We start from the raw sequence: 27,229 nt of genomic DNA on the forward strand, positions 1-27,229 counted from the left end.
GAGTTTATTTTACGCCCATAGAGAATAGGGCTCTATCGCGCGTAATACGTATTAAAATAGAATGTGCTGCATTTTTTTTTACACACATTATACGCAATGTATATACACAAGTGTGAATGGAACAATGAAAATCAATGCACTTTCATTGACTCCATTCACCACGTCATACGCCATTACATTACGCTCGTATGAGCCTGCCCTTACATGAGATTACATCAAACACCCACAACCACTTCAAGAAAAGAACATTTTATTTTTTGTATGTACAAATCATATTCCCCTTTACCACCAAATCAGGCCAAACCAAATGCATAAAATATTAAAATATGGATGTATATAGTGTAGTTATCTGAACCTGTTGGAACAATGCCGAATATCATCAGGTTGTACCAGTTTATTAGTATCATCTCCTTATATTCCGGTTTTCTAAAATCGATGCAGCATGCAGTTGTTGTATCTTCCCCATCTTCCACCATTGACACGATGCATCTACTATGCTGGTGCTTGCCGTCTTCTATTCTTCTATTGTAGGGTATCATTCTTTATTATTAGCCCTGAACTTCATGTTCACATTGAAGCTATGGCTCAGCCTTGTGTGTGCTACTGAGTTACACCCTACAGGAAGGCTCTGAGGCGCTCTACAGCAATGGAGACTAGTGACTTTCAATGACCATATAACCACCGGGACCATCATAGTAACCTACAGCAAAGCAATGACAGAATCCCAATGCATTCAGCAAGAATCAAGCTGATAAAATTCCTGAAATGTTCGGCTTCCCAAAATGATTTGCGAGCAGTGGGCACTAATTCTGCATGCGCTAAAGCTGGACACGTCGCCATGCTGGCTGCAGATGGTCGGTTTTGTCCTCCGTCTGACCAGTCTGTTGATACTTTCCAATATCGGGAGGATTTCCCCCATATAAATACTTAGACCGCGGTAAAAATAATCCAAGTATAAGACGGTCAGAGTTGTGATTTGTCACCTAAACTTATTTCTCAGAAAAGCTGATGAATTCTACAGCCTGAGATGAGAAACGTCACACATCAAGCCAATCTTCTATTTGCCCTACCTTGCACAATACCAAGTGACCAGAACAACACAGACATATCTGACAGCTGACAATATGGTTGCTAGGGATACACTGCTTAGCAAACAGTGTCTTTAAAAAAGCATGTCAGACAGGATATCTGTAGAACCAGATTGTTTTACATACTTAAAGCAGAATTGCCACTGAACTAAAAGCAGCACAGGCACAATGGGGCACCGTATACCCCTCTTTTTGTTAAATTAGCCGTACATGACAGCAAGGTGGATATCCTGATTAAAGGGGTATTCCCATCTCAGCAAGAAATCCCCTACTTGCTAATCAGTCAACGTTCAACCACTTGGACCCCCACCAATCCTGAAATTCATCCTTGGAGCGTACCGAGGTTTGGGCTGCACATGCGCACGGCCACTCTGTTCACTTAAATGGGAAAGCCGGACATAGAGTTCAAGCGCTCTGCAATCTATCAGTCCCATTCACTTCAATGGGACTGCAGGAGATTGCCAAGCGCTTGAACTTTGCTACCTCTAGCAGTCTCTTTGAAGTGAACAGAGCGGTGGCTGCTGCCAATACTTTGGGACACACTGGGGATAGAATCTAGGGGTTGGTGGGGATCTCAGCGGTTGGACCTCCACTGATTAGCAGGTTAATCCCTATCCTGTAGATGGGGAATAACTTGCTGAGATGGGACCACCCAGTTAAATGTTGTCCTGACTGATTATATAATGAAATGCTTTGCGTTACAACTTTTTCCACGACAACTGATGTTTTTGTCACCATAGATGAATTTATAATCAAGCTATTTGTTAGGGTACTTTTATGTGGGACGGCTGTCGGGTGTTTAAGCGCCCAGGAGTTGTCCCAACAATTATTGCTTCTGTGCTTTCACACATCATTCACTGACTGCAGGTGGAGCGTGCCAATGATCGCTTCCACCGGTCACTTCCATTCAGAGTAAACAGGCAGTTGAACAACTGCCTGTTCAAAAGGACCGACTGTTGTTTAATTGTTATGCCTGCCTACACCGAACAAGTGAACAACTTATCATTCGTCATTGAGTTGCTAGCAGTGTTTACACTGAACTATATCATCCCGTGTAAAAAGGCCCTCTACTTATCTATGGCATCCACTTAGCATAGGGCAAAATAAAAGGCTACAATACAGTCACTTGGCTATTGCTAGAATAAAACCGACACCACTTCTAGCAACTGGGTCAGGTAACAGTCAATGTCACTAAGCATCATTGTGTAGACCGATAACATTTCCTGCAGGTTCCTCAGGACAATCATTTTAATTTTTCATCGTACTGCAAAAGTCTGTGCACTCATACATGTCTTCTCATCTTTGGATTTGCTGAGGGACCGAGCTCCTTTCCTCGATTTACTGCTTTGGTAAGGCGAAATCCCAAGCGGTCTCCTGGGCACACTTCCACATGGCTCTCATAAGACGAGTGAATCCCATGTCTTTTGGCTTCTCCAGCCCCCTCATTAAACGCTGTTTCATGATGGCGATGAACTCCTTATTACTCAGTTCTCCATTCCCTGTCAGGAGATATTAAAGAAAGATCACTTTCTGTTGCACAAATGTCTGCCAAGTTCCTGCCAGCTTATGGCCCATATATCACTATATGACATCCGCCAGCAAGATTAATAGCCACCAACCAAAGCCTAAACATAAAACTGCTAAAACGAACATTAGATATTTCATGTTAACCAAGAGAAGGTGGGAAGCCATGCAAATACAAAATATAGTAATGATCTAAGCAGAGTGAAACATGTACAGATATATGCAGATTATATGTACACAGTAATTCTAATACACCGTATAGACACACATGAACTTATATGATCATCTTGTGCACATCTATACAAGTAACTCTGCAGCTGTAAAAGCTCTACCTAAAATACATCAAATCGATGGTTTTCTCTGGCTATACAATACAAATTATAATGTACTCTCTGCACATCACATATAGTCTGATCCAATAAATCAGCATGGTGGCCTCTTAGCAATCAAATCTCTAAAGGGGCTGTGCCCTAGTAACAGCGTGTAAGGCTGAAAAAGATCTACGTATGTCCATCCAATTCAGCCTATTACCAGCCCCCAATGTTGATCCAGGGAAAGAAAAAACCCATATGAGGTAACAGCCAATTTTCCTCCTTAAGGCCTCCTTTACACGGGCGACACGGCATCGCTGTGAGAGGAGCGCAGCGAAATCTCATCGCTGGTCTGTGTAATATTGCTGTGTCTTCTCGTGGCAATACTGCAATTTTGTAGCACTACAAAGTTGCATTGTAACACCACATGCGAGGATTTTGAGAGGGGGTGGGAATATAAGCCCTACCCTAAAAATATACCCTAACTGCAGAAAAAAAGCATACATCACCTAGAAGCGCTGTCCAGGGCTCCACTGCAGCTTCTTCCTGGTCCGCGGAACTTGCTTTCTTCATCTCTTCTGGCTGGGGATTGAAAATCTCCGCCTCCTGGAAGCGCAGGCTGGGAATGGCTGATGATTAGCCAATCACAGTCAGTACTTCCAGGAGGCGGGGAATTTTTAATCCTTGGCCAGAAGAGATGAAGGAGAATAGTGCCGGGGACCCGGGGAGAAGATGCGGCTGGGCTGACAGCGCCAGAGAGGTGATGTATGTGTTTTTTTTTTCCCCCTTGCAGCCAGGACCTACATTAGGATTTCCTCCTCTCAAAGTTGCATTGCACCACACGAAAATCTCATTTTTGCGCGATGCAACAGAGAGGAAGGCTCCATAGTGAAACATGGGCTACCAAACCTCGCATGTTGTGGGAATATGACCGGACCCGCGAGGTTTTTGTGTCGGGTTGTTGCATGCTACAAAACATCACATGCGTGAAGTAACCCATAGGAAAGTATGGGCTTCAAATACATGTGATTGTAGCAACGGCTACAAAATTGCGCGACTTTGTCGCCCATGTGAAGGGGGTCCTAAAGGAAAAAAATTCCTTCCTGTATCAAAGTTTGGCAATCAGAATAATCCCTCGATCACTGACCCTTCTGAAGTAATCAGTAATATAACATGCAATATTGTTACACTCAAGAAAGGCGTCCAGAGCCCTCTTGTACTCTTTGAGAGAGTTTGGCTTCACCACGTCTTCAGGCAAAGTTACATAGTCTCACTGCTTTTACAGTAAATAGTAACCTCCTATGTTAGTGTAGAAACCTTCTTTCTGCTGGACGTAGAGGGCGCCTTCTTGTCATAGTCACAGTCCTGGGTTTAAATAGATGATGGCAGAGGTCTAACTTGAAGCTCCTGGGCCCCAATGCAAAATTTGTAACAAGGCCCCCAACAATAATGCTTTAATCATCGTACTGGGCTCCCTATATGGAAAAGAGAAGCCTTATGGGCCCCCCCTAAGGCTCTTGGGCTCGGGAACCTCTCTCACCTCTAAAACTTCTCCAGAGCAGCACCAGTCCTCTGGAACACGATACCTAAAACTATCCGGGCAATCCCCGACACACAAAACTTCAGGCCTGCTTTAAAAATGCACCTCTTCAGGGGGGCATCCTCTGCGCATCACCTTCAGTTGTGCCCCTGGATGATGGGAGAGATCTCTGTATGGTCGCCTGGTATATTTATACAAAGTTATCAGATCGCCCCGCAGAAGTATTTTTTCTAAACTTAAGAATCCTTATTTTGGTAACCTCTCTGGGTATTTTAGTCCATCCATTCCATTTATTACTTTGGTTGCCGCCTTTGTACCCGCTCAAGCTCCGATATGTCCTTCTTGAGTACTGGTGCCCAAAACTGTACATAATATTCCATGTGTGGTCTGACCAGTGACTTGTAGAGGGGAAGAACAATGTTCTCATCAGGTGCCCCTAGAGCTCTTTTGATGCCCCCATGATCCTATTTGCCTTGGCAGCAGCTGCCTGGCACTGGTTGCTCCAGTTAAGCTTACAGATAACTAAAATCCCCAAGTCCTTTTCCCTGTCAGTGTTCCCCAGTGGTTTCCCATTTAGTGTGTAATGGTGACATGTATTTCCCTGCCTAAGTGCAGAAGCTTACATTTATCAGTGTTAAACCTCATTTGCCACTTTTCTGCCCCCAAAATTATCCAGATCTAATTGCAACCGCATTCTGTCCTCTCGTGTTAATTACCTTACATCGTTTTGTATCATCTGCAAATATTGATATTTTACTGTACAATCCTTCTACCAGGTCATTAAGAAGTAGATTAAAAAGAACAGGGCCACAGGATAGGGAATGGGTGATAAATTGCATTCTGGTACAACCTCTAATACCCCCATCTGCAGATCAAAATCCCCATCCAAGTTATTAATTCTCCTCGGTTGTCGAAATGAACTATATAGTAGTTACCTTTTTACATGTTCAAAGTGGTAGCTGTTCTAATGCAGGAGCCAGTTCATGACTGTTTGCAAAAACCTCTAGTGACCAAAATGTCATTTCTACACTCACTACAACGATCACGGATTCAACCTTATTTGTTCCCCCATTGTGAGGTGAATTTCATATTAAATATGCAAGAAAGTCTTAAAAGTGGGGAAAATCACCATCCCAAACGATCATCCTCCAAATACAATGGAGACAATTTTAGAATATATAAAAAAAAATGTGGTACACTTCGAATGCTGCCAGGATGAGTGTGACCAGCGTAGCGCCCCCATCGCCTCCCTGTCAGCTCACGGTACCAGCGCTGGCCAAACAACTGCATTTTGCATTCATATTAACGCAAAGAATTCTAATTTAAAATTCCTTAATTTCACATTTTTTGTTAGTGCGATCCAAAAGAACGCCTCTTTATTTTAACTCCTTCCTTCCTTCCTTAGAATCCTGCTGTACAGGCTCCCTACATCATATGTTGTAATAGACCTGAGATAAAGGATTGAGTTTTACCCAGCAGTGAGTGCCACAATCACCTCTTACTACTTGTATATGTTAGGCTGCATTTAGGTTCAAATAAATTTTATTGAATACAACTGTCATGGTTATTTGCTTATATCTTGATTAGCAAACAGAAAAAAGGGCAACTTTAGCAATGAAATTCTGTTAACTTCTACTTAGACAGTTGTACATATGGGGGATAGAAAGGAAATGGAGAGGGGAAAGACTGAGCATGTGTGATATTGAATCATGTAGATTGTTCGGGGGCTGCCTGGTGGCCCCACTCTTGATGATTCGTTCCCAGTCGGGCTCTCCCCATGATGGTGTCTAAGGTTCGGGTTTAGTTAGTCAACCCGGACCTAGGCTAGATACTCGATAGACCTGTTCCTTACTTCCAATTGTATAAACTTAACTTAACTTTTCTTATTCTAAGACGTACATGGGAGAGGGGGAGGGGGGGGTGAGGGTAGAAAGGGGGGTGGGTGGGGGAGGTGGAGGGATGGAGACACGGTACTTATAGACGGGCGCGACTGTAGCAATTGTTGTCTCAGTGCTCGTCAGGGTAACGGCCGATAAACCATCAATTGATCCTTGTTCTATCCAGTGTTTAAGGACGTCTGATCCCCTAAAAGTGACCCACGACTGCCATGTCTTATAGTATGTTTTCCACAGTTTTGGCTCGTCTGCTCCCAGCTCATCGAATCTCATGAGAGTGTGGAGCTCCTCCACCCACAAACCTCTAGTCAGGGCAGTTGTAGAGCGCCAGAGTCTTGGAATGAGTCTTCTCACTGCGATTATAAAGTGTTTTAGTAAGCTTGACTTAGCTATTCTCGTAGCACCTGGGAACAGGGAGAGCAGGGCAAGTTTAGGGGTCATAGTCACATCTGAGCGACTGATACGATTATACAAGGTTGTCACTTCCTTCCAGAGGACGGCCACTGGGTGGCACTCCCACCAGATGTGTATCATTGTTACCCTGCTCACACTGCATCGCCAGCATGCCGGGGGTTAGGCTGCATTTAAACCTACACTCCGTTTGGGGAGCAGGAAAGGGGAATCCCTGCGGCCGAATGGGTCCGTCTTATGACGGAACTGAGCAGCGCCGAACGGACCCTATTGACTAAAATGAGGTCCGTTCGGTTTCTGCCCAGCATTTTACTGGAAGAAAAAGCAGTGCATGCAGCGCAATTTCTCCTGGTATTTTGTGCCGAATATGCGACAATCTCCGACTAGAGGTCCCAGCGCAGATAATGTTTTCACTAATGGCAGTGACCTCTTTCAGGATAACGTGCCCTGCCAAATAGGCAAGACCTGTCCAGGAATAGTCTGAGGGACCCGACAGCTATTTCAATAGGCTCAAGGGGGGATTTCCTATATAATAAAAGGCAGGTGGTCTTAATTTGATGGCCGATTGGGGTCTGTCGTGTTTTCCATGCACAAGTGAATTCTACAGAGAATGTGACAGCTCAGCAGATGTGCATTATATATTGGAGATGACAATTATGCAGCAGAGCAGTATGGCCGGCAGCCAAGTACTATTCAGCAGTGCAGCATAGTGGATAAGCAAACTGACTGCAGAATACAATATATAGCTGTGCCGTACGATGCAGAAATGAGTAGACCCTTCTGAGCATGAAAATATATCATTGTTTCTAGATAAGCATCATTTCATTTCAGGCAAGAAATAGTGACGGACTAAGGCTGCTTACAGATTTGCAGGGATTCCATTTTCCTGCTCCATTCGGGAAGCAGTAAAGGGGAATCCCCTGGTCGAACGAATCCATCATATGAAGGAACCGAACAGCGCCGGGCGCTATAATATAATGCCGTCAGTTTGGTTTCTACTCAGGTGTCAGGCATTTTACTGGATGAAATAGCTCCACATGCAGCACTACTTCTTCCGGCATTTTGTGCCAAATCTTAGACAAAACCGCCAAACAGAGGTTACAGCACAGATGTTGAAGCGGCCTAAATATATACTAAAGAGCAACATAAAAACATATGTTATTTATATCTTGAAAAAAAAATTCAACTTTGCAAAAATGAGTACACCCTTGATTAGATGCTACCAATAAGCAAACAACTAGTACTGCACTTTGGCTGCCTTCACATCTGTGGCAGGGATTCCCTTTTCCTGCTCCATCAGGGGAGGAGGAAAGGGGAATCCCCCTGGCTGCATGGGTCAGTTGTATGACAGAGCTGAAGAGCACTGAACAACCCCCATTGACTATAATGGAGTCCGTTCAGTTTTCGCTCAGCTGCCCGGCATTTTATGGGAAGAAGCGGCACTGCATGCAGCGCTATTTCTTCCAGTATTAATTGCTCCTTTTCTTCTCATCTTTACTGTGGTTGGTCCAGAAGGCTCACCGTCAGACATGCGCAGTACAGATTATCGCACACCGTTGCTAGGCGATAACGCTGACAGGCCATGCGACAGATGGCTTCCATTGACTTCAATGAAAGCTGTCCGTGCGGAAACCGCTCTAAAATAGAGTATGCTGGGATTTTTCCTCCGCGGAAAATCACAGTGCATGCAGCACTTTTTCTTCTAGTAAAATGTCGAGCAGCTGAGCAAAAACCAAATGGACCCCATTATACTAAATGGGGTCTGTTCGGCTCCGTCATAAGACGGATCTGTTTGTCCAGGGAACTCCCCTTTCCTGCTCCTCGAATGGAGCAGTAACATGGAACCCCGGACACAGCTGTGAAAGTAGCTAAAGTTCTCCTCAAGAATCCAGAGTATTGTGGAGAGGGAAACAGCTTCAAAGATTCAGCAGTACATCTGGGAATTCCTGATGCCGTAGTACAACTCCTCCATCACCGTAGAAGAACTTTACCACCTTTGTACATCATTGTGGGGACCATTCTCACCATAGTCTCTTCATTTGTAATAACATACAGTATATATAAAAAGATTGACTTTGCTCTCATCAGATAAAAGGATCGATTTACAAAAGTATTGGCCTTTAACAATATTAGTCTGGGCAAAATGAGCTTTCTGAGGTTCTGATGCTTTGGCTTTAGTAGTGTCTCCGTCTTTGGCCGACAATCATGTATTCTACTCCTATGTAGCACGCGTCTTACACGGTGATGCATCAGTCACTCCGGTTTGGCTTGGCACAGGCTCTGGCAGCTCTCAGACACTTGCTCAGTGTTTCTCCTGTACTTTCTCAGCAAAACATGCTCATTACGAGATGAAAGCCCAAGACGGCGGCCTGAACGTTTCAGTGACCTTGTGAGAAGACCATTATTTTTACATTTCTGTATTTCTTCTGCTACTGTGTTCCAATCTAACAAGAGTTGCTGTTCTTCATTTCCCCTTCTCCGCTTTTGTGCAATGAAATCATTTTCTTCTTCTAGTGTTCAGGCGTCCTCTCCCATGTGGCGCCAATGTTTTCAGCATTAAATCTGAAATTGACTGAGTGAATTAAGTATCACTTCTGTAAAATTAGCTAGGCATGAGGCTCTTTTGCGCTGCATGGCCAAGAACCAGGCTACAAAAACCATGTGCGGTTTTACTGTGAACGGACATGCGGCAACGACTTGTATACCGGGGCGACCTCCATCTTGGCTGATCAATTCACTTTAATCAGCACTAGAAAACATTTTAGGAAGTTGTATCTTACAAGTTTCAGGAAGGTGTACACTTTTATGCAACATATGGTAAGCTATTGCTCGAATCATCAGGCTCATCATAAGGCCGGGCTCACACAACTGGGTTGGATTGCGCATGAGGGAGACCCACAGTGGATTCCGGCTGTGAGCCCAGGTAGTGACCCTGCATACCTCATTAAACTATATTGTGGATGACCATGGAGGCACGCAATCAGTCATGTACAGTCCATTTTTCTGTGTTTGTATTTCCTGCACCATCACTTAGCGATGACATGAGTACCCGCAGCCTGTATGCAATTGCGTATGGACTGCGGGTCGAATGCCTCCATTGACTTCAATGGAAGCCATCTACATGGGCATGGATTCCGCGGCAAGATAGAGTATGCTGCAATTTGTATTCCACTAGCGGAATGCACAATTCGTATCCGCGAGTGTGTAGGAAAAGTCGAAAGTACATGCCTTTCAGTGCCTGTATTTCATTGCAGATCGTCCGCGTGGACAGCAATTGCAGAACCCGCAATACAAATCTGGTCAGTGTTTCATAGGATGCACTGAATTTCCCCCTACTTTGGGGGGAAAAAAGTGCGTCTTTTGTTTTTCCATTTTTATGTTCAAAAGATTTTTAATGAAACTTTCAGTGTAATACAAGAAACATGAATGCATGAACAATTTTCATGTAGACGACGAGAGAGTAATTTTGCTGGTGACATATGCCACCTCTCCGTATATCCCTCTCAAGTATGAATATGCCCGAGGCCCTGGCTATGATACCCAGAAAGGGATCCACATAGTTTGTTATTCTCCTGTTGCTTAAGTTGCATCCATTCCAAACATAAAATTACAGTAAGAAAAGTAAGTAGCTAAGTTTAAAAAAAAAAAAGAATGGAAGGGGCGGGGGGAAGGTAACATAGTGGGGTACCTAGGAACGGGGAAGATAAAGAGTAGAGAAGCAGAAAAGAAATGTTACGCCTGTGAGCGCAAAGTTAACCTTGCCAGCACAGCTTGTTCTGTCCAGACGAGCCAGGGTTAACAGCTCCTGTGCCTTCCAGTCAGGTTAATTACCCTGCTATGTGTCTGAGTAGTGTGCTGGTGATTGACAGGTCTATCTATTGGCTCTTCCCACCTTCCTATAATATCCAGCTCTGGCTGCCTGGGAGGCTGATTATTGTTCAGTGTCTGCTGAGTAGTCCAGCTACTCTGACCTGCTGGTAACCTGGCCCTGGTATTTTGTGCCATTCCCTCAGTCCCCTAGACTTCGCTGTTATCAGCCAGGGTTTTCCTATCTGTCTCTTTTCCGTTTGTATTTTTCGTGTTGGCTTTGTCATCTGCCTTTCCTGTTGGTGTTAGTGGGTAGTATTCTCTTGCATAGCTACGGCGGTCCCTGGCTGTCAACCCCCCCCCCCCCCCCAGGAAGTGTAGGGTCAGAGTTGGCGGCCTGGACGTGTCCACCATGAGGGCTATCTCAGGGAAGGGACAGTGGCGTGGGTGACGATCAGAGAGCCCCGCACCGTGCGTACCTAGGCACCCCATTAGTACCGTAACAAGAAAGACGTAAAGAAGGAGAAGAAAGAAAAGAAGAAGAAACCGCTCTGGGGATGTGGACTGTGAGTCATGAACAGGGATAGTCTATTGGGTGCTTAAATAGATGTATAGATAGACTAGCCCCTCTTACTACACAATCCTGCTTGCTAGCCAGCTAAAGAAAGATGGTGAGCTTGGAAAGGCTATCCATACCACCCAGGTGGAGTAGAAATCTGTACATTCTTCTTAAAGATCACAGCATCTTAGTTCCAACATATGTTTTATGGGGTCAATGGCTTCTATCCATGCTATTCTTTGTTTCCAGAATGTTTTGGGATGATTTGTCGCATTGCCTTGATAAAATGTCTTAAACCTTTTTTATTTTTAAATATTGATCCTGGAAACATGGACAAAAGTGCGATCTCTGGGGTGATATCTATTGAGGTTCGACATACTGCCCTATATAACCTAGAGATGTCCTGCCATAAGGGAACTATAAGTGGACACTCCCACCAAATGAAAAAGTGAATACAATATTTTCTTAAAAATTGCTTTCCATTGCCATAGATCTGAGACTTGTAACTTATTTTTTCCTTGATACGGCCGCGAGCTGTAGGTTTTACTGGATCCAATTTGGGAAATATACATATTTTTGACCACTTTATATTTAAACTTTTTGGGAGCACAGATAAACCCCTCACAATTCTATTATTCTGCATTTTTTTCTTATTTTTTACAGCCTCCACCATGCTGGATAAATGTGATATTTTAATAGTTTGGACTTATGTACACGGCAATGCAAAAAATGTAAAGGGTTTGAACTTTTAAAAATTTTTTTTTTTTTTTTGCAGTAAAAAAATATTAAAGTGTAATTAATTTTTACAACACTTTTATTTAGTCCTCACCGGGCACTTGAACTTGCAAGCATTTGATCATTTGTACTAGTGATGAGCGAGCATACTCGCTAAGGGCAATTGCTCGAGCAAGCATTGCCCTTAGCGAGTACCTGCCCGCTCGAGAGACAAGGTTCGGGTGCCGGCGGCGCGCAGGGAGCTGCGGGGGAGAGCGGGGAGGAACGGAGGGGAGATCTCTCTCCCTCTCTCCCCCCTGGTGACTGCCGCTACTCACCGTTCCCCCGCGCTGGCACCCGAACATTGTCTCTCAAGCGGGCAGGTACTCGCTAAGGGCAATGCTAAGTATGCTTGCTCATCTCTAGTTTGTACTATATAATGCAATACTTCAGCATTGCGGTATATAGATATTTTTAACATTGCTTATCAAACACTAATAAGGGCAGGGCTTGATAGACATCTATTCATGGCATTCTTGGGAGCATTTAGTAGTTGCCAGGCTGCCATGCTAACCTATTGGCATCTCCCAATCGCTGACTGTTTAAATGTATGGCAGTAACCAGCGGCTGTCAGCTATCAAAAATAGGTATGGCGTGAACTTTGCTTCCGAGGCCACTCCATACACAACGTAAATTTACTATTGGGCATTCTTGAAGGGGTAAAGCATTATATTCAGGGGCTTATTTAAAAAAATAAAGCGGTGATCAACAAAAGAAAATCAGAAATCAACTATAGACAGAGCAGTAGAGACCCGATATTCTACACAGCACACAGCCCCAGTATTGACAGAATGTTTTATTTATTATACAAGGATCAGAATATTACATTGCAGAAAAGATTCATCGTCTCAGAGAAAGTGAGATAACATAACTCACAAGAGGCAGCTAAATCCATACTGCAGTGCTTGGCAAAAGACTAAGAGTAGCAAACAAGAACACAGGAACATAATGTCCTCTTCTCAAACACAATAATTCCTCAGTGTATCTGTATACCATTTGCCGCAGATACACTCCCGCCACCAGAGAGGTTCAATAACTACAGGTACATTTATTTGCAAGAATGTGGTTTCTCCAACTTGATTACTTTTAGACAATTGCCTGTCTCTCCAGAGTGTTGAAAACACAAGGTTGAAAGATAACACATCTTTACATTCTCAGCCTCCTAGTAATAAAAGCAGTTCTGACTGCTCCAGAGAACTAAACACAAACACTGGCTTTAAAGCGAATCTTCACTTTTGTCATTAAAAAGTTAACCAATTTCTTAGAGGGGTTTTCCTGGACTAAAGTACTGATGACCTATTCTGAGAATAGGACATCCCCATCTGATTGGTGGGGGTTCATCGCTCGTGACATCGACCGACCATCTGACTGAAGAGGTCGCAGACTCTTTAGAGCAGCTTAGTCCCATTCAAGTTAATAGGACTGAACTGCAATACCAGGCACAGCCGCTATGAAATGTACGGCGCTGTGCCTAGTATGCAGTAAAGTGCCTTGGCCACTTCAGACAGCTGACTGGCATGGAGTCCGGAGTTTTGTCTGATTCTAGGGCATAACTCGCATACAGCCATCTGAATTCAGCCTTCAATATTGCTGAACAGTGAAATCAGACATTATCTCATTACTCATTAATTTCTATATTTGGTGTTAAAGTGCAGTATTTTATTCATCATTTCTGCTAAAGGTGTAAAATGTTCATCTGAAGTGAACTAAAAAATAGTCTTAATTAGTTGAATGGATACATAAATATAAACAGGGATAAAATGTAATTCTCTTCATTAAACGGTCTCTTAATCATGTCTTGTCAGTGTCTGTGCAGACGATTTCTTCATTATTTGCAACAGATCATTAAAGTAAAAGCTTTACCAGCTTCACCTCTTACAATTTCTAGTGCACGGTGTAATGTGGTTACCTAGACTTGGTTTTCAGAGCTTGGAAGTATTTAAACTTTGTAGGCAGAAAAAGGATGTTTTAAGTAAAAAAAAAAATCAATTGAGACAACATTAACCAATTAGTAATTAGTCTATTCTGAGAGTATTAAGGACCAATCAACTTTCATTGTCGTATTGCAAGAGCTACAACTAAAACTTGGCCGTATGAGGGCTTGTTTTTTTTCAGAACAAGTTGTATTTTTTTTAATGCTATAACTCTGGGGTACATATAATGTGTTGTATAACATTATTACATTTTTTTTGTTTTGGTGAAAAGGGAGTTCAGAAATTCCCCATAAAAGAACGTCCAGAAATCCCACCATTGTTTTGGGGTGTTCTTTTTACACTGTTCACTATTGGTAAAAATAACTTACTTATCTGCAACAGCATGGTTACTGCGATACCAAGTTCAGAGCTCATCCACACTGGCTTTGGGCTCAGTTGAGTCCTCTGTCCGTGGCAGAGGCAGAATATCGCTAGCGTTATTTCGCCGTGGGGGAGGAGAGCTGTTAGGCTCACTGGGGATTCGCGGCACGCCATGATTAAAATCCTGTGAGCAGGGAATTGCTATGAATCTCCGCTCGTGGATGCCGACACTGCGCTTTCCATAGCAATGTGTGAGGGTTATGAGCATATTAATTTATATATGTATGTATCTTTGATATACGTTTCCGGAGGCTGTAGGCCTAAATTGTACACTCTATTCTGTGTCCTATGAAAAGCTCTGCTAAATGAAGTAGAGGTGTAATCTTAAATGTCCATCATGTCTCCAAGATCTTGTTTAGCTTTTGTTTACAAAGGTTGTGAGGAATGCTTTGATCATTGTCTGCTGTCTAGGTAGGGCATGTGATTAATATATAGAGTGTGATGATAATCAGGGTACCAGACACGATGTCTACATACAAACAAATAAAGCATTGTTTATAGAGAAGACAAAATTATGTACCAGTAAAACAGGTCGACCTCTGTAAAGCAGTTCAACCTCTGATACGCCTACTATTTTTTTGTATAAGAAAGACAAAGTACACAATAAACTCAGATTGCTTCTAGACACAGGCCTGATCTCTGTGTTTCATAGCTTTCTCATGGCGGCCGCCATAACAGCCTTTGATTTGGAGCCTCACAGCATATTGACGGAACATTGAATTCCCTAACAGTAATTGGCGCCCGACGCGGGGCTTGATGGAACAAGAGGACCACCTACACCTCGAACCCCCCCGGACCCAGATGGGATAAGGAGCCACTCGGAACCACGGATTGACAAAAACTGCGCAGTAAGGTAAGGTTTTATCTTGCCACAATCTATCCGTGCTTCCTGGCTGCTCCTTTCCTGTCCGAGGGGTAAGAAGTGCATGCCTCTTATAAATCTTCAAGCTTTTTAAGAATTCATATGGTGGGCTGAATATGCTGTGCGGGTGTTTAACTGTTATTGTCTTTATTTGTTACTTTGCATGGTCAGTGTACAGAATATGCAGGGTGAGGAAGTACAGAATATGAAACCCGCTTGCCGATCTCTGGAAGGCATGGTATAAATTGTACCAGGGAAGCCTAAAATTTTCAGGGGATAAAATCCCTGATGGGATCCTCTTATAGGTATAAGAGAAGTAGTTGAGACGGGGGGAAATAAGCAGGGTTGGGAAGTACCGACACTTTTAGACAAGTGAGGAAGTACTGACACTTAAAAAAGTACTGACACTTTAGTAACTGACATGCAAATGTTTTTGTCTTTATGTGTGTGTATAAATGGAAGGACCTGTATGAGAGTTAGACTGTGTTATATGGTGTATACTGTCCGGTAACCAGAAACGAAATGAAGCAAAAATGACCAAATGCTGAGCCAGACCACAGGGGGTGGAGCTAGGTGATGTAAGGAGATGGGAGGGAAGAACAATAGGAACAGGTCTTGCTCCACCCTACACACAGTCCAGCCTAGGTGAAAAGTGTGTCTCCATTTTAAGTGGATGTTGGTGTATATATATGTATATTGTGGTAATGTATAGAGTGAAGGTCACTCTTAGACTCCATGTTAAGTCTCTCACTTGAACAAATGGAGTGACCAAAGGAGGGGCATCTAATTATCTAATTTTATTCCTGAGACTAGTTGTGTGAGATAATAGCCCAGGATTACCACAGTGCATATATGTATATACAGATTCGTGGAATATGTGGAATTCAAAAATATTGAGTTGTGTTAATTTGAATATTATTGAATTAAGATATTAATATGAGATAATTGTGTACTTGAAACACCTGATAAGTACTTTAGTCAAATTAATAGCAAAAGTTCTATTTAAAGTGTATCTCATTTCCAATTAACAACAGTATTTTATTTGAAGAGTGTATAAAGAAAATAATAATAAAAATAATAAGCCTCTTGGTGTACATAAGCCGCCAGCCATTGTCCATACTGCTGGTAAAGAGGATAAGGTGCGGAAGACTGCATAAGAAAAATAGTGAAACAAACAATTGTTTTATGTGTGTGAAAGAATAAAAATAATAAGCCTCTTGGTGTACATAAACCGCCAGCCATTGTCCATACTGCTGGTAAAGAGGATAAGGTGTGAAGGATGGCTGGGGAGGTTGGCGGATGAGTGTTGGTCCCCATCCCACTTGTTGGGGTCCCAATCAACTACAGTATGAACCTTTTATAGTGTCTAACTCTCTTTAAAGCGTAATTTGAACTAAGTCTTGCTCCTTGCAGCAATATATATTAATGGCGCTGTGAACAGGATTACGCAGAGAGTAATACACTAGTTTGTTTTAAAGGAAAATTTTGATAAACTGATAGTTGAAGAATTTCTTGTGATAATCTGGCATAGTGTGAAAATGTCGCCGTTTAAGAAAATCCGAAATAGTACGAAAATGTCGGTAGCTAAGAACAAAGAAGTGTCTGATGAATTGTCAGTTATCCCAGGGTGGAATAAAGCCCCCTATAATATATTGGCCGCTGAGTGGTCACAGTGTGGTGAATATCAGTATGTGAGTAGAAATGGGCATAAGTTGTATTGTGTTTGTCATTGGGTAGCCTATTCTGAGCGAATTGTGTAAAAACCGCGGTACTAAGAGTTTTTCTTATCTATACATAATTCGCTCATTATTGGAAGTCTGGTGTACAGTAAATACAATCCCAATTTCTACTTCACATATTATCAGTCCGTATAGGAATGAATAAAACCCCCTTAGTGAGTGTGAATTTGCAGTTTAGAAGATGTTTACAGGCAGTGGAACCTGTTATACAGCTTTTGCTATCTGTCTGGACAAGTTTCTGTGTTCTATAGAAGATAAGATAAATTTCAAAGGGTGGGGAGTACTGGGCTTTAGAAGACCTACTTGTCTTTGCAAAGAAATCTGAATTAAGAATTGGTTATATTTGGCTACACAGGAAGTATGTTGTATTATATATATATATATATACTGTTCAGTAGCTGAAAATGAAATGAGAAAAGAATTCAAAGATGTTCTCTCATTGTCGGGTCAGTTCCCTCTTCCATCTTCACCCCCTCCTTCATCTCAATTCCAACCGTCTCCTCCCCACCCTATGCCAAGTCATCCACTCCAAGGTCAAACATTGGACTGGAGGGATGGACCTGCTGGCATTGTGGACAACAGAACCCGGATTGGAGAGAGAGCTGCCCTGCTTGCGGAGCTCCTCGGTGCAAACCGGTTATGCCTATGCTCACTAGATCCTAGGCTAGTGAGTGGAAGCATGAGGACAAGAAAGAGATGCAGGGAGCGGAGGGTGGAATAGGAGCAGATGTAAAACAGGGAAGGCAGTGGGAACGATAATCTAAAATTATGTGAAAAACTATTGTGGCACAGATTAGGATTAAATTAATCATAGAGAATTGAGAAGTGGTAAAATATTTTTAATTTGTCTGGAACATTGGGAAAAAGAAAAACAAAAATTTGAGAGAATCCTCCTTGTCTCTTTCTAATATCACACAAAGAGAAGGAAGAAAGTGTAAAACAATTCTATGCCCGCCTTCAACAACATTAGTCAGATCTGGGGTATAGGGGCATAGAAAAGATGGGCAAACATGTACTTAGTATGGCCTTTGTAGAAGGTCTATTGGAATCCCTAAGGTCATAGATAATAAACCAGAGTGGAGACAGTCTGAATCTCCGGCCCTTTTTCAGACAAAAGGGCATTTATGTAACTGTCCTGCAGGCTTGGACTCCGCCTGAGGGGACTGTGCTGTTGCAATATGTTAATGACTTTCCAGCTTTGTGCTGAGGATCTGAAACATGTCAATCTGCATCTATTTCTCTTCTAAAATTTTTTTTTTTTTTTAGCAGAAAATGGCTGCAAGGCTTAAAAAGGAAAAATTACAGCTTTGTAAACAAAAGGTTGTTGTCTAGCTCAAGAAGGCAGACATCTCACAGAACGACGCAGGGCTGCAGTTCAAGCCATTTCTGTATCTTCTTCTGCTGCCAAAGCTTCGCACCTTTTTGGGACTTGTCTCATACTGCCGTCCCTGGCCTTTCATGCGACAGCAGTATTGACGCAAAAACATGGAGGACGTCCACGGTCACTTGGGTATTACTCCATGAGATTGGATCCGGTAGCCCGAGGAGCCCCCTCCTGTGTCTGTGCGGTGGCAGCAGTACAAGCAATGGTTGACAAATCTTCTGAGTTGGTCCTGGACTACCCCCTAGTGGTTCTCACCCCTCATGACATCCAGAGTATACTCACTCAAGTACAACCTAAACACCTGTCTCTAGCTCGTCAAATAAGGTTGCAATGTGCTTTGCTCATGCCCCCCCTTTAATATTTCTTTTCAATGGTGAACCCGGCTACTCTTCTTCCAATCGAGTATCCTGTTTCAAATGGGGGAGGGGGAGGCATAGGTGATCAAATGGGGGAGGGGGAGGCATAGGTGATCAAATGGGGGAGGGGGATGCATAGGTGATCTATGTATTACAGATCAGCTATTTTTAAAAATTTTTGCAAATAAGAACGTGATCTATTTGGAATAGAATATCAGCATGATTGTCTAGCATTGATGCAACAAGAAAGTTTACGTTTTAAAGAGTTATTGAAACCCCTTGTTAATACATATTTTGAGTTGTATTTTATAGATGGTACCAGGGTGATTGACAACTCCACACCAGATATGCAGTGTTCACACAACAAGATCTCTAAAAGCAGAATGCCTCCGCATGTCTCAGCACAAGAAGCGGAACTGAAGGCCCTCACTGAGGCGTGTAGAGTGACAGAAGGTAACCATTTACACTGACTCCTGGTATGTATTCGGCATAGATCATGGTTACGGCCCAATATGGAAGGCCAGACATTTTTAAACTTCTGTAGGACAACCCATTGAGAATGGTGTAGCAGTACAGAACCTTATGAAAGCCCTACTCCTACCAGACAAAGTAGCAATCCTGAAGGTGAAAGCTCATACTAAAGCCAACAGTGCAGAAGCAAAAGGCAACGCCCTAGCAGACTTCAGCGCAGACAGCGGCCCTCAAGCCGTGGAAGAAAGAAGAAAAGAAGATACTGACCGCACAAGTCAGAGACTATGATTTGGACTTTGATAAAAATTTGAACATTGATGTACTAAAGACATTACAGTCACAAGCCAGCAAAGAAGAAAAAGATAAATGGACTAATATGAGAGCAGTAGAACAGGGTGGCGTATGGCAAACAGTCAGTAACTTGCCTACCACGATCCCTGTACCCCATGATGGCCCAGCTGATCCATGGAAAGACTCACCTATCGAAGGCAGCTATGTTACCTACGCTTGAGAGAGAAAGGTTTGCCCCCTGGGTTCTTTGTAGCTGCTACATCATTTGTCCAGTTTTGCATGAGCTATGCCGTAAGCAACAGGGTAGAAGTAAATTGACCACAAAGGCACTTGCCAGGACCACTCTACCCATTTCAGGGATTGCAAATTGACAACATTCAGCTCCCACGTGTTGGGAAGTATGAATATGTGCTTGTTGTTGATGTTTTTCAGGTTGGAGGCGTACCCTGTTACAAAAGTAAATGAGCAGGTAACCGAAAAGAAGCTCATGAATAAGGTAATCTGCAGATACGGGGTACCAGAGGTAATCGAGTCAGATAGAGGTACACATTTCACAGGTGAAATAATGCAACACTTCATGTCTGCCCTGGGTAACTCCCAGGCATTTGACACCCCTTATCATCCACAAAGAGCCAGAAAACCATATTGCATTATAATATTTCTCTTCAGGCAATGAAACCCTGCACCAGAGGAAAACGAAAATGGTATGATACCCTATTAGGGGGAATTGGTACAGGTGTAGGGGTTCTGAACTCTATAGATTTAGAGGTGATGAAGAATAAAATGGCTGGGGTAGGACAGGATGTTTCTAGATTGATAAATGTTCAGGCACAATGCATGCCTTCCTTGTTCCTCCCCCGATGTCTTGCATTAAGATATGATAAGGATGTATTAACGCTTTTTAATCTGGTTTTGCGGTTTAAAAGGATTTGTTTGTAAATATGAGTAAATTCATGAACTATACACAATGTAGCCTGCAATATGTATATATGATTCACGAGAGGGACAAAGCGGTCAGATGTGATGACAAATAATGAAAAATTGTGGGGAAATATTCTCAATAATGTAATTCCAGTAGCATCTTGGATACGGCCCGGGGCTGATGGTGTAGAATGCTCTGACGAGTATAGCACTGGGGAAATGATTTTATGATGTAAAGGACACAAGCCTGATGTGTAAGTCTGTAGTACTACCTGTGGTGTTCGGACCGCCTCTATATGCTTTACAATATTGGTTGCCCAAGTTCACAGGTATGATGATTTATAGTGAAAATAAAACCCATGGTATAGAGAACTGTGAAGAAACACTGGATGGCCTAGCATGCGGACGGAGTACAGCCGCATATGAGCCATGTTTCCAGCAGCCTTCAATCAGCATATGTGATTGAACGGTGTTACCTGCTTCTTTTATATGCTGATAGAAGTTGGCCCCCAATATGTATATATTCTTTGTTGCCAACCGAACTGGAACCACCAGTATGTATAATCTCATCACTCCATTGTCTGGATGTATACAGAACATATCAGTGATACATAGATTTACAGAAACTTACACCTTTTTGCCAGATGCTGAAGCTGCAATAAAGTATTACTAGCACCCAGATGCTATCCCTATGTCAACTCTGACTGTATCCTTGGGTAGAATTGTAAGACTAATGATAGATACTGAACACCTTTAAAAACATTTGGATGTTACTAACCTCTCCCTTATGGAATTAGAAAAATGTATGGGTAGGAGATAACCTAGTCAGCCTAGGTACTAAGATCCAGGTAGACACAGAGTATAACTGGTATGATATTTTTACTGAATGGTCACCTATTGCAGGAAAGATGATGGATTTTATGTTTCACCCTTTACTAATACTGTTTCTTTTGTTCATTCTTTTGAGTGTTTGCAATTTATGGAAATTCTGTGGGATACGGAGACAAGCAAATTATCTGGAATCGCTCCCTCTACGATATCGTTAAAACAGTCATACGTAAAAGAGCAACAACAGTGGGGATCCGGCGAAGAGGATAGAAAGACCGGCGGGGGTGGCTTAGCACCCTTGATAGTACCACTACAAAGGCTCTTTTCAAGATGGACTGTTTCAAAATGGGGGATTGTGAGGGTTATGAGCATATTAATTTATATATGTATGTATCTTTGATATACGTTTCCGGAGGCTGTAGGCCTAAATTGTACACTCTATTCTGTGTCCTATGAAAAGCTCTGCTAAATGAAGTAGAGGTGTAATCTTAAATGTCCATCATGTCTCCAAGATCTTGTTTAGCTTTTGTTTACAAAGGTTGTGAGGAATGCTTTGATCATTGTCTGCTGTCTAGGTAGGGCATGTGATTAATATATAGAGTGTGATGATAATCAGGGTACCAGACACGATGTCTACATACAAACAAATAAAGCATTGTTTATAGAGAAGACAAAATTATGTACCAGTAAAACAGGTCGACCTCTGTAAAGCAGTTCAACCTCTGATACGCCTACTATTTTTTTGTATAAGAAAGACAAAGTACACAATAAACTCAGATTGCTTCTAGACACAGGCCTGATCTCTGTGTTTCATAGCTTTCTCATGGCGGCCGCCATAACCACCTCTGATTTGGAGCCTCACAGCATATTGACGGAACATTGAATTCCCTAACAAATGCTATGGAACGTTTCACACAGCATGATATGCCGGCGATTTATCGCCGGCAGATCATCACCCGTGGACAGGCAGCCTTCTAGCCCACTAGTGATATTCCACTGCAGGGGAGCAGGGGGAAGAGCTGTCAGGTCTCCGTGCTGAGCCTGACAAATAGGCTCGCCATGGAGAATCGCAGCATGCCGTGATTTAGATCCCGCGAGCGGAAAATTGCTACGATTCTCCGCTCATGGACATCAGGGCAGCGCTTTTCATAGCAACACTATGGAAAGTGTTCACTGCATTACTCGCGGCCAGATTATCACCGCGGATAACGCAATGAAGTATAACCCCGTGGACAGGAGCCCTAAAGCATTTCCTTTTCTCTATTCTGTTCGAGGAGCAGAGAAGTGGAAATAAAAACAGAATTAACGGTTTTGGTTCCTACTGATTTCAATGGGTTTTCAATAAAAATGGAAACCTTTAATTTTTACTTTATTCAGTTATCTGCTATTTGGCTTCTTTTTTTAAAAAATTCTCAAAACAACCTTTTTAAAGATTAAGCTGTTCTATGGATGGAATATAGGCAGCTGAATGTGAGACCATGTAAACAGTAGTACATAAAAGATAAACCTACCAAACATAAGTTAAAAAAACAAAACTCAACACTATGGGGGGAAATTTATACTGCAATCTGCACCAATTTTCTGGAGTAAAAAGTTACAAATTTTGGTGCAAATTCTGACTTTTTCTATTTTACACCGCTCTCACTAAAATTTGGTTTAGGTTTAGTTGTAGATTTCATTTTGTGCTGCATGGGCAGCCAAAGAGGTGCCAAATTTAAAGGCGTGTGCCTCAATAAATTTGGTGCATCATAACCCAGAACTTCAGATTAAGACTAGTGAATTAAATGTCAATCTTAATGAATTCCCAGCTCTACATTCAACATCTGATAATTATCTGTGCTCAACTCTAATTATATTAATGCGCATAAGTCGTATAACCAGATCCTGTGAAGAATTGAGACATAACAATACAAGCTAAGGTTTTGCTGTGGGCATGCGGCTGGTATGGCACTGCATATTTGTCTTGGGGCCTCCATGTGCTGCCATATGTATACAGAACTATTCTCAAGAGTCGTATGGAGCAAAAAAAGGAAACCTCCATATGGCTCTATATAAAATCAAGGGCATGCAGAGTTACAGTAGAGGCCCAATGAACCTGAAAGGAGCCCTATTTACAAAACAGAGCCAAAATACAGTTGTGTGCATGAGGCCCAAGTATTAAAATGGAATACTATTACTACAGTAAATCTTCCCTACAGAAGCCGAGAACAAGGCACTTTACAATAAGTCGGATACAAGTTTAGAGTTCTGAGCCATAGAGCTGTGAGTGGCCATGTTAAAATCCCAGTTAACCGAATTTTATGACCATCTTTAAGACTCATTTTAGTCAGAGAAGATTGAAAGGAGAAAAAAAATGTTGTTATCTTATGCTACAGAGCTTCTTAATAGCTAGTCCGCATATGCAAAAAAATAGACATCTGGTGACGACCAATTAAGAGAAACACTCATGATCTAGACCACATGTCTAACTCAAGGTCCACAGGCCAAATCCAGCCAGCCATGTCATTTTATGTGGCTTGCGACGTCTGGATGCATAAGGACCAGCTTTCCACATTGCCCGGAGGACACAGCCAGCACTTGGTAGAGGGGGCAATGCCAGCAGAGGTAGTGGGTGCCATCTTAGATTCTGAGCTCCAGCATACCTCCACACGACTCTGTTTGGCAACTCAAAGGTGATGGTGCAGCTCTGACAGCCCTATCCAGGCACCCTAGCCACCCGCCAAGGTAAGAAGCTCAGTGCTTAAGAGGTGGAAGGGGAGAAAGATCTTGTATTTACAGTATGGCAAAGACGGAGGTCTCATGCTGCTTCACTTAGTACATATAATCACAAGAGGTATGTACCAAAGCGTCACACAAGGGAACCCTTATAATGGTCAGTAATGAATGATAAACAAGCTGTAGGAATAACTGATTTAGAAGGTCTCTGCTAAAAATGAGCTAGATTTTGGTTGATGACTATATGTTTGGCTATAAATAATATAGGCCCACAACATCCCCACTAGATCGATAATGGGTGTGGAGCAACCCCATAAACTTAGACTGGAGTATGGTTATGTTCCTGACCATTGTTACTCAGCGGACATAAGTCTGAGAACTGTTGTTACTCAGTGGACATAACATCAGAGAACCACATCAGGGTGATCGTACACCAGTCATGTGAAAGGTTTGGCTCTAGAGCAGTGCAGTGCACTCAGAAGACACCCTTCAATAGTGACCCTCTAGACATGCTACCGGTCACTGTGCAGTTTTTCTGCTTATCTGAATCTATCACTTTGGCTCTAAGCACCATCAGCTGCAGCGCTCTATATAGATGCCTGAGGAAATGGCATCCTGCATATGCCGGAAAAACGTGTTGGGTCTTTTACCTTCTTTTCTCATCTTGAGTTTACTCATGATTCTAGAACAGAATAGGATCAGTTTTTAGTCAGACCCAGTCTGGCTGGTGTAGGGTGAATTTTTAAGTACGGCTTCTGTACCTTTATGCCGTCTCTCTTCAAGTACTTGGGCCTCTGCTGTACCTTTCTAATCCTTACCAGTTGGTATCGAGTCACATATTTTAACACGTCTAAAACTGATTTGTGGGACTTCTTGCAGATGATTGGTGGAGTCATCAATCATAAATATAGATCCTACGTTATAATTGTGTGAGGTTCACAGGTTGCTTCAGGTATATCTTATAGTCGTGCAAAACAGGCAAGCTAACACTGCGATCTTTAGCCATGTAGAGTGTGTTATGGCCAAAGTCACTACGGTATGTAGCCCCAGTAGAAATGTGAAAAACTCTGCCCCTCATAGGATTGATACATGCGGTCTGTCTTTTAAACTCCTATAAAGAAATCTACATAAGAGAGTATTTCCTGGCAGACGGGATTAGGGGTTAACATTAGAAGATGGTATCCTATCAATACATTATGGGGGTTATTCATAAAGCACTTATGCCAGTTTCTGGCGTAAGAAAGTTTCAAATTTTTGGGCAAGTGAGGATCTGCGCAAAAATTTGCTACTTCAGGTTTTTTGCATCGTCATCGCTACTTTAAAAAGAAAAAGAAAAATATCTCGTCAGTAATGGACAGAGCCGTCCCGAACCAACATTTTTATGTATAATTTAAGTGAGAAACTGGCATAATTTATGCCACAAATGTCTGACCTGGCATACATTTCTTTGTAGGCACACAAAGGTACCAAGATGTGCCTAATACTTGAAGATGTGTGTACCTCTTCATACATTCGGTGCATTGGGGAAACTTAAACTGAGATGAGCATTAGAAATGCCGGGCTTAGTAAATGTTCCGCTATGTGTTGTACTTCTATTGCTATTATACCAAAGTCCGTTTTCGCAGTGTGTGGTCCATGAACATCGAGCAGCACAATGATGTGCATCTGTGTGCATTTCCACCCAATTATTACAGGCAGAACTCACAGTTGGCCATGTGGATGAAAAAAAAAGAAAGAAAAGGAAAGTGTCGCATGCAGATGTGGATCCGCTTTGCATCACACGGATTTGACTTTGGGCTAAATCCGGAGTCAGAATCTGGGGTACCCCAGTTTTCACTCCATCAATTGAGAAATGGCCTTCACCACAGGGTCTCCAGGCCGTTACTCGCAGAAGCAGCCTCAGTTATGTGGCAGCCTAATGATAAACAAGACCAAAGCGATGTACCTGAGGATGTGAACAAAGACAAAACCAGGAGACACGGCAGGTGGCATAAGCTTCAGTATGGGAATCAGGCAAGAGGTGAGGATTGACAGAACAGACGGAATACGATAAACAGTCTGAGCCGGAGCTGGCAGAGAAGGTAGTTCCATAAAGGTAGCCGAGGTCAGGGATGGAGAGGATGTCTAATACATCCAAAACTGTGTGGTGATAGGTTGGGAAAACATTAGCAGAACATGCGCTGGCCCTTTAAGTATGGGAGCGGGCGTGTGCAGTGTCCCACGGGAAGAGGCTAGAGACTGGGAAGGACACACCATCTGCCGCATAATGGTGAGGTGTGTGAACAACGATCCACTGCGGCAGCAGCCAAGATAGTGATTGTAATGGTGTGCTGTAACAGAAGGGATGAAAAAGGAAGCCCACCCAAATGGGCGCCTCCTTACTCCCCCAAAATGAGAGGGATTGAAAGTAAGTGACCATTCCCAGACTAAAACTGCAGCCAGGAAAACCAGATGCTGTAGAATAAAGAGATAGCACGTGGAGTACCTATTGTGTCAGGATGGTAGGAGTTAAAAGTGGGTGGGAGGTTTTGTTTCCCCAGACTCCTATCATCCTGTGAGGCAACAGGCTCACCGGCTAGTTAATTAGTTGCTCCAATCGTTGGATATACACGGGCAGAGGAAATCTACAGTGTCCATCTGCTGGAGATGCTCCCACCCTAAGCAATGGGAGCTGTACACAGGGTCAAAACCTGAGCGAGTCCAGGAGTAATATCTGCACTTGGCTGGGAGGATTAGCCCACCAGTTGGTAGTGAGGGACATTCACGTTATGTTAGAACCAGGCAGATCTTTATTTGCACCTGAAGCGGCTGGAGTCTGTATTGCTGCACCTCAAGCCAAAGAAAGTAAACATCATTTGAGTTTGGAAGACCCGTGCTTAGACTACTTTCATTAAAAGGCAAGTCCTGTGATGTATATCCTGGGTGATCCCAAGCTATTTAGCCTACAGTAGGTGTCTACAATATATTTAATATGCAAGCATGCAGATCATTTACTGTCGTTTATGTCCATAGCCGTGTGTAATATGTTTGTATGCAGTCCTTTGTTCCCGGTATGGGTCTGCAAAAACATTTCTGGTATATATGCAATCTCTAAAAGTGCCATAGGCCGCCTGCAGATGGCCGGGTCGGATCCGGCAGCGAGAATTCTCTTTCATGCGCAGACCGCAGCCGGCGAGTGACGTTTCTGCTGCGCGGCCAAACCACAGCTGTCTGCATAGGATTGCGTATGCTAACGCAATCCTATGGCAGCTTCCAAGGGCGGAAATTCCACGGGAAATCCCGCCGCGGAATTTCCGCCCGTCTGCAGGCGGCCATAATATGGTATTTATTTTACTCCATTTTTATATATTTCATACATATTCCACAGTACCAAACAGTCATTAATTGGTGGCTCAATGT

General features: G+C 42.8%; 1 protein-coding gene across 1 annotated transcript in view; it reads right to left on the minus strand.

Annotated features, from left to right (window-relative positions):
* Nucleotides 1-233: 233 nt before the first annotated feature.
* The window catches only part of MICU1 (mitochondrial calcium uptake 1), a 275,102-nt gene continuing 248,106 nt past the window's right edge, over nucleotides 234-27,229 (minus strand). The window contains exon 12 of the mRNA XM_066600576.1: nucleotides 234-2,587. Within this exon, the coding sequence (XP_066456673.1) occupies nucleotides 2,427-2,587 (161 nt within the window). The 3' untranslated portion in view covers nucleotides 234-2,426. The remainder of the gene's footprint in view (nucleotides 2,588-27,229) is intronic.

This window comes from Eleutherodactylus coqui, chromosome 4 (genome assembly GCF_035609145.1).
Source record: "Eleutherodactylus coqui strain aEleCoq1 chromosome 4, aEleCoq1.hap1, whole genome shotgun sequence".
Classification (NCBI taxonomy): domain Eukaryota; kingdom Metazoa; phylum Chordata; class Amphibia; order Anura; family Eleutherodactylidae; genus Eleutherodactylus; species Eleutherodactylus coqui.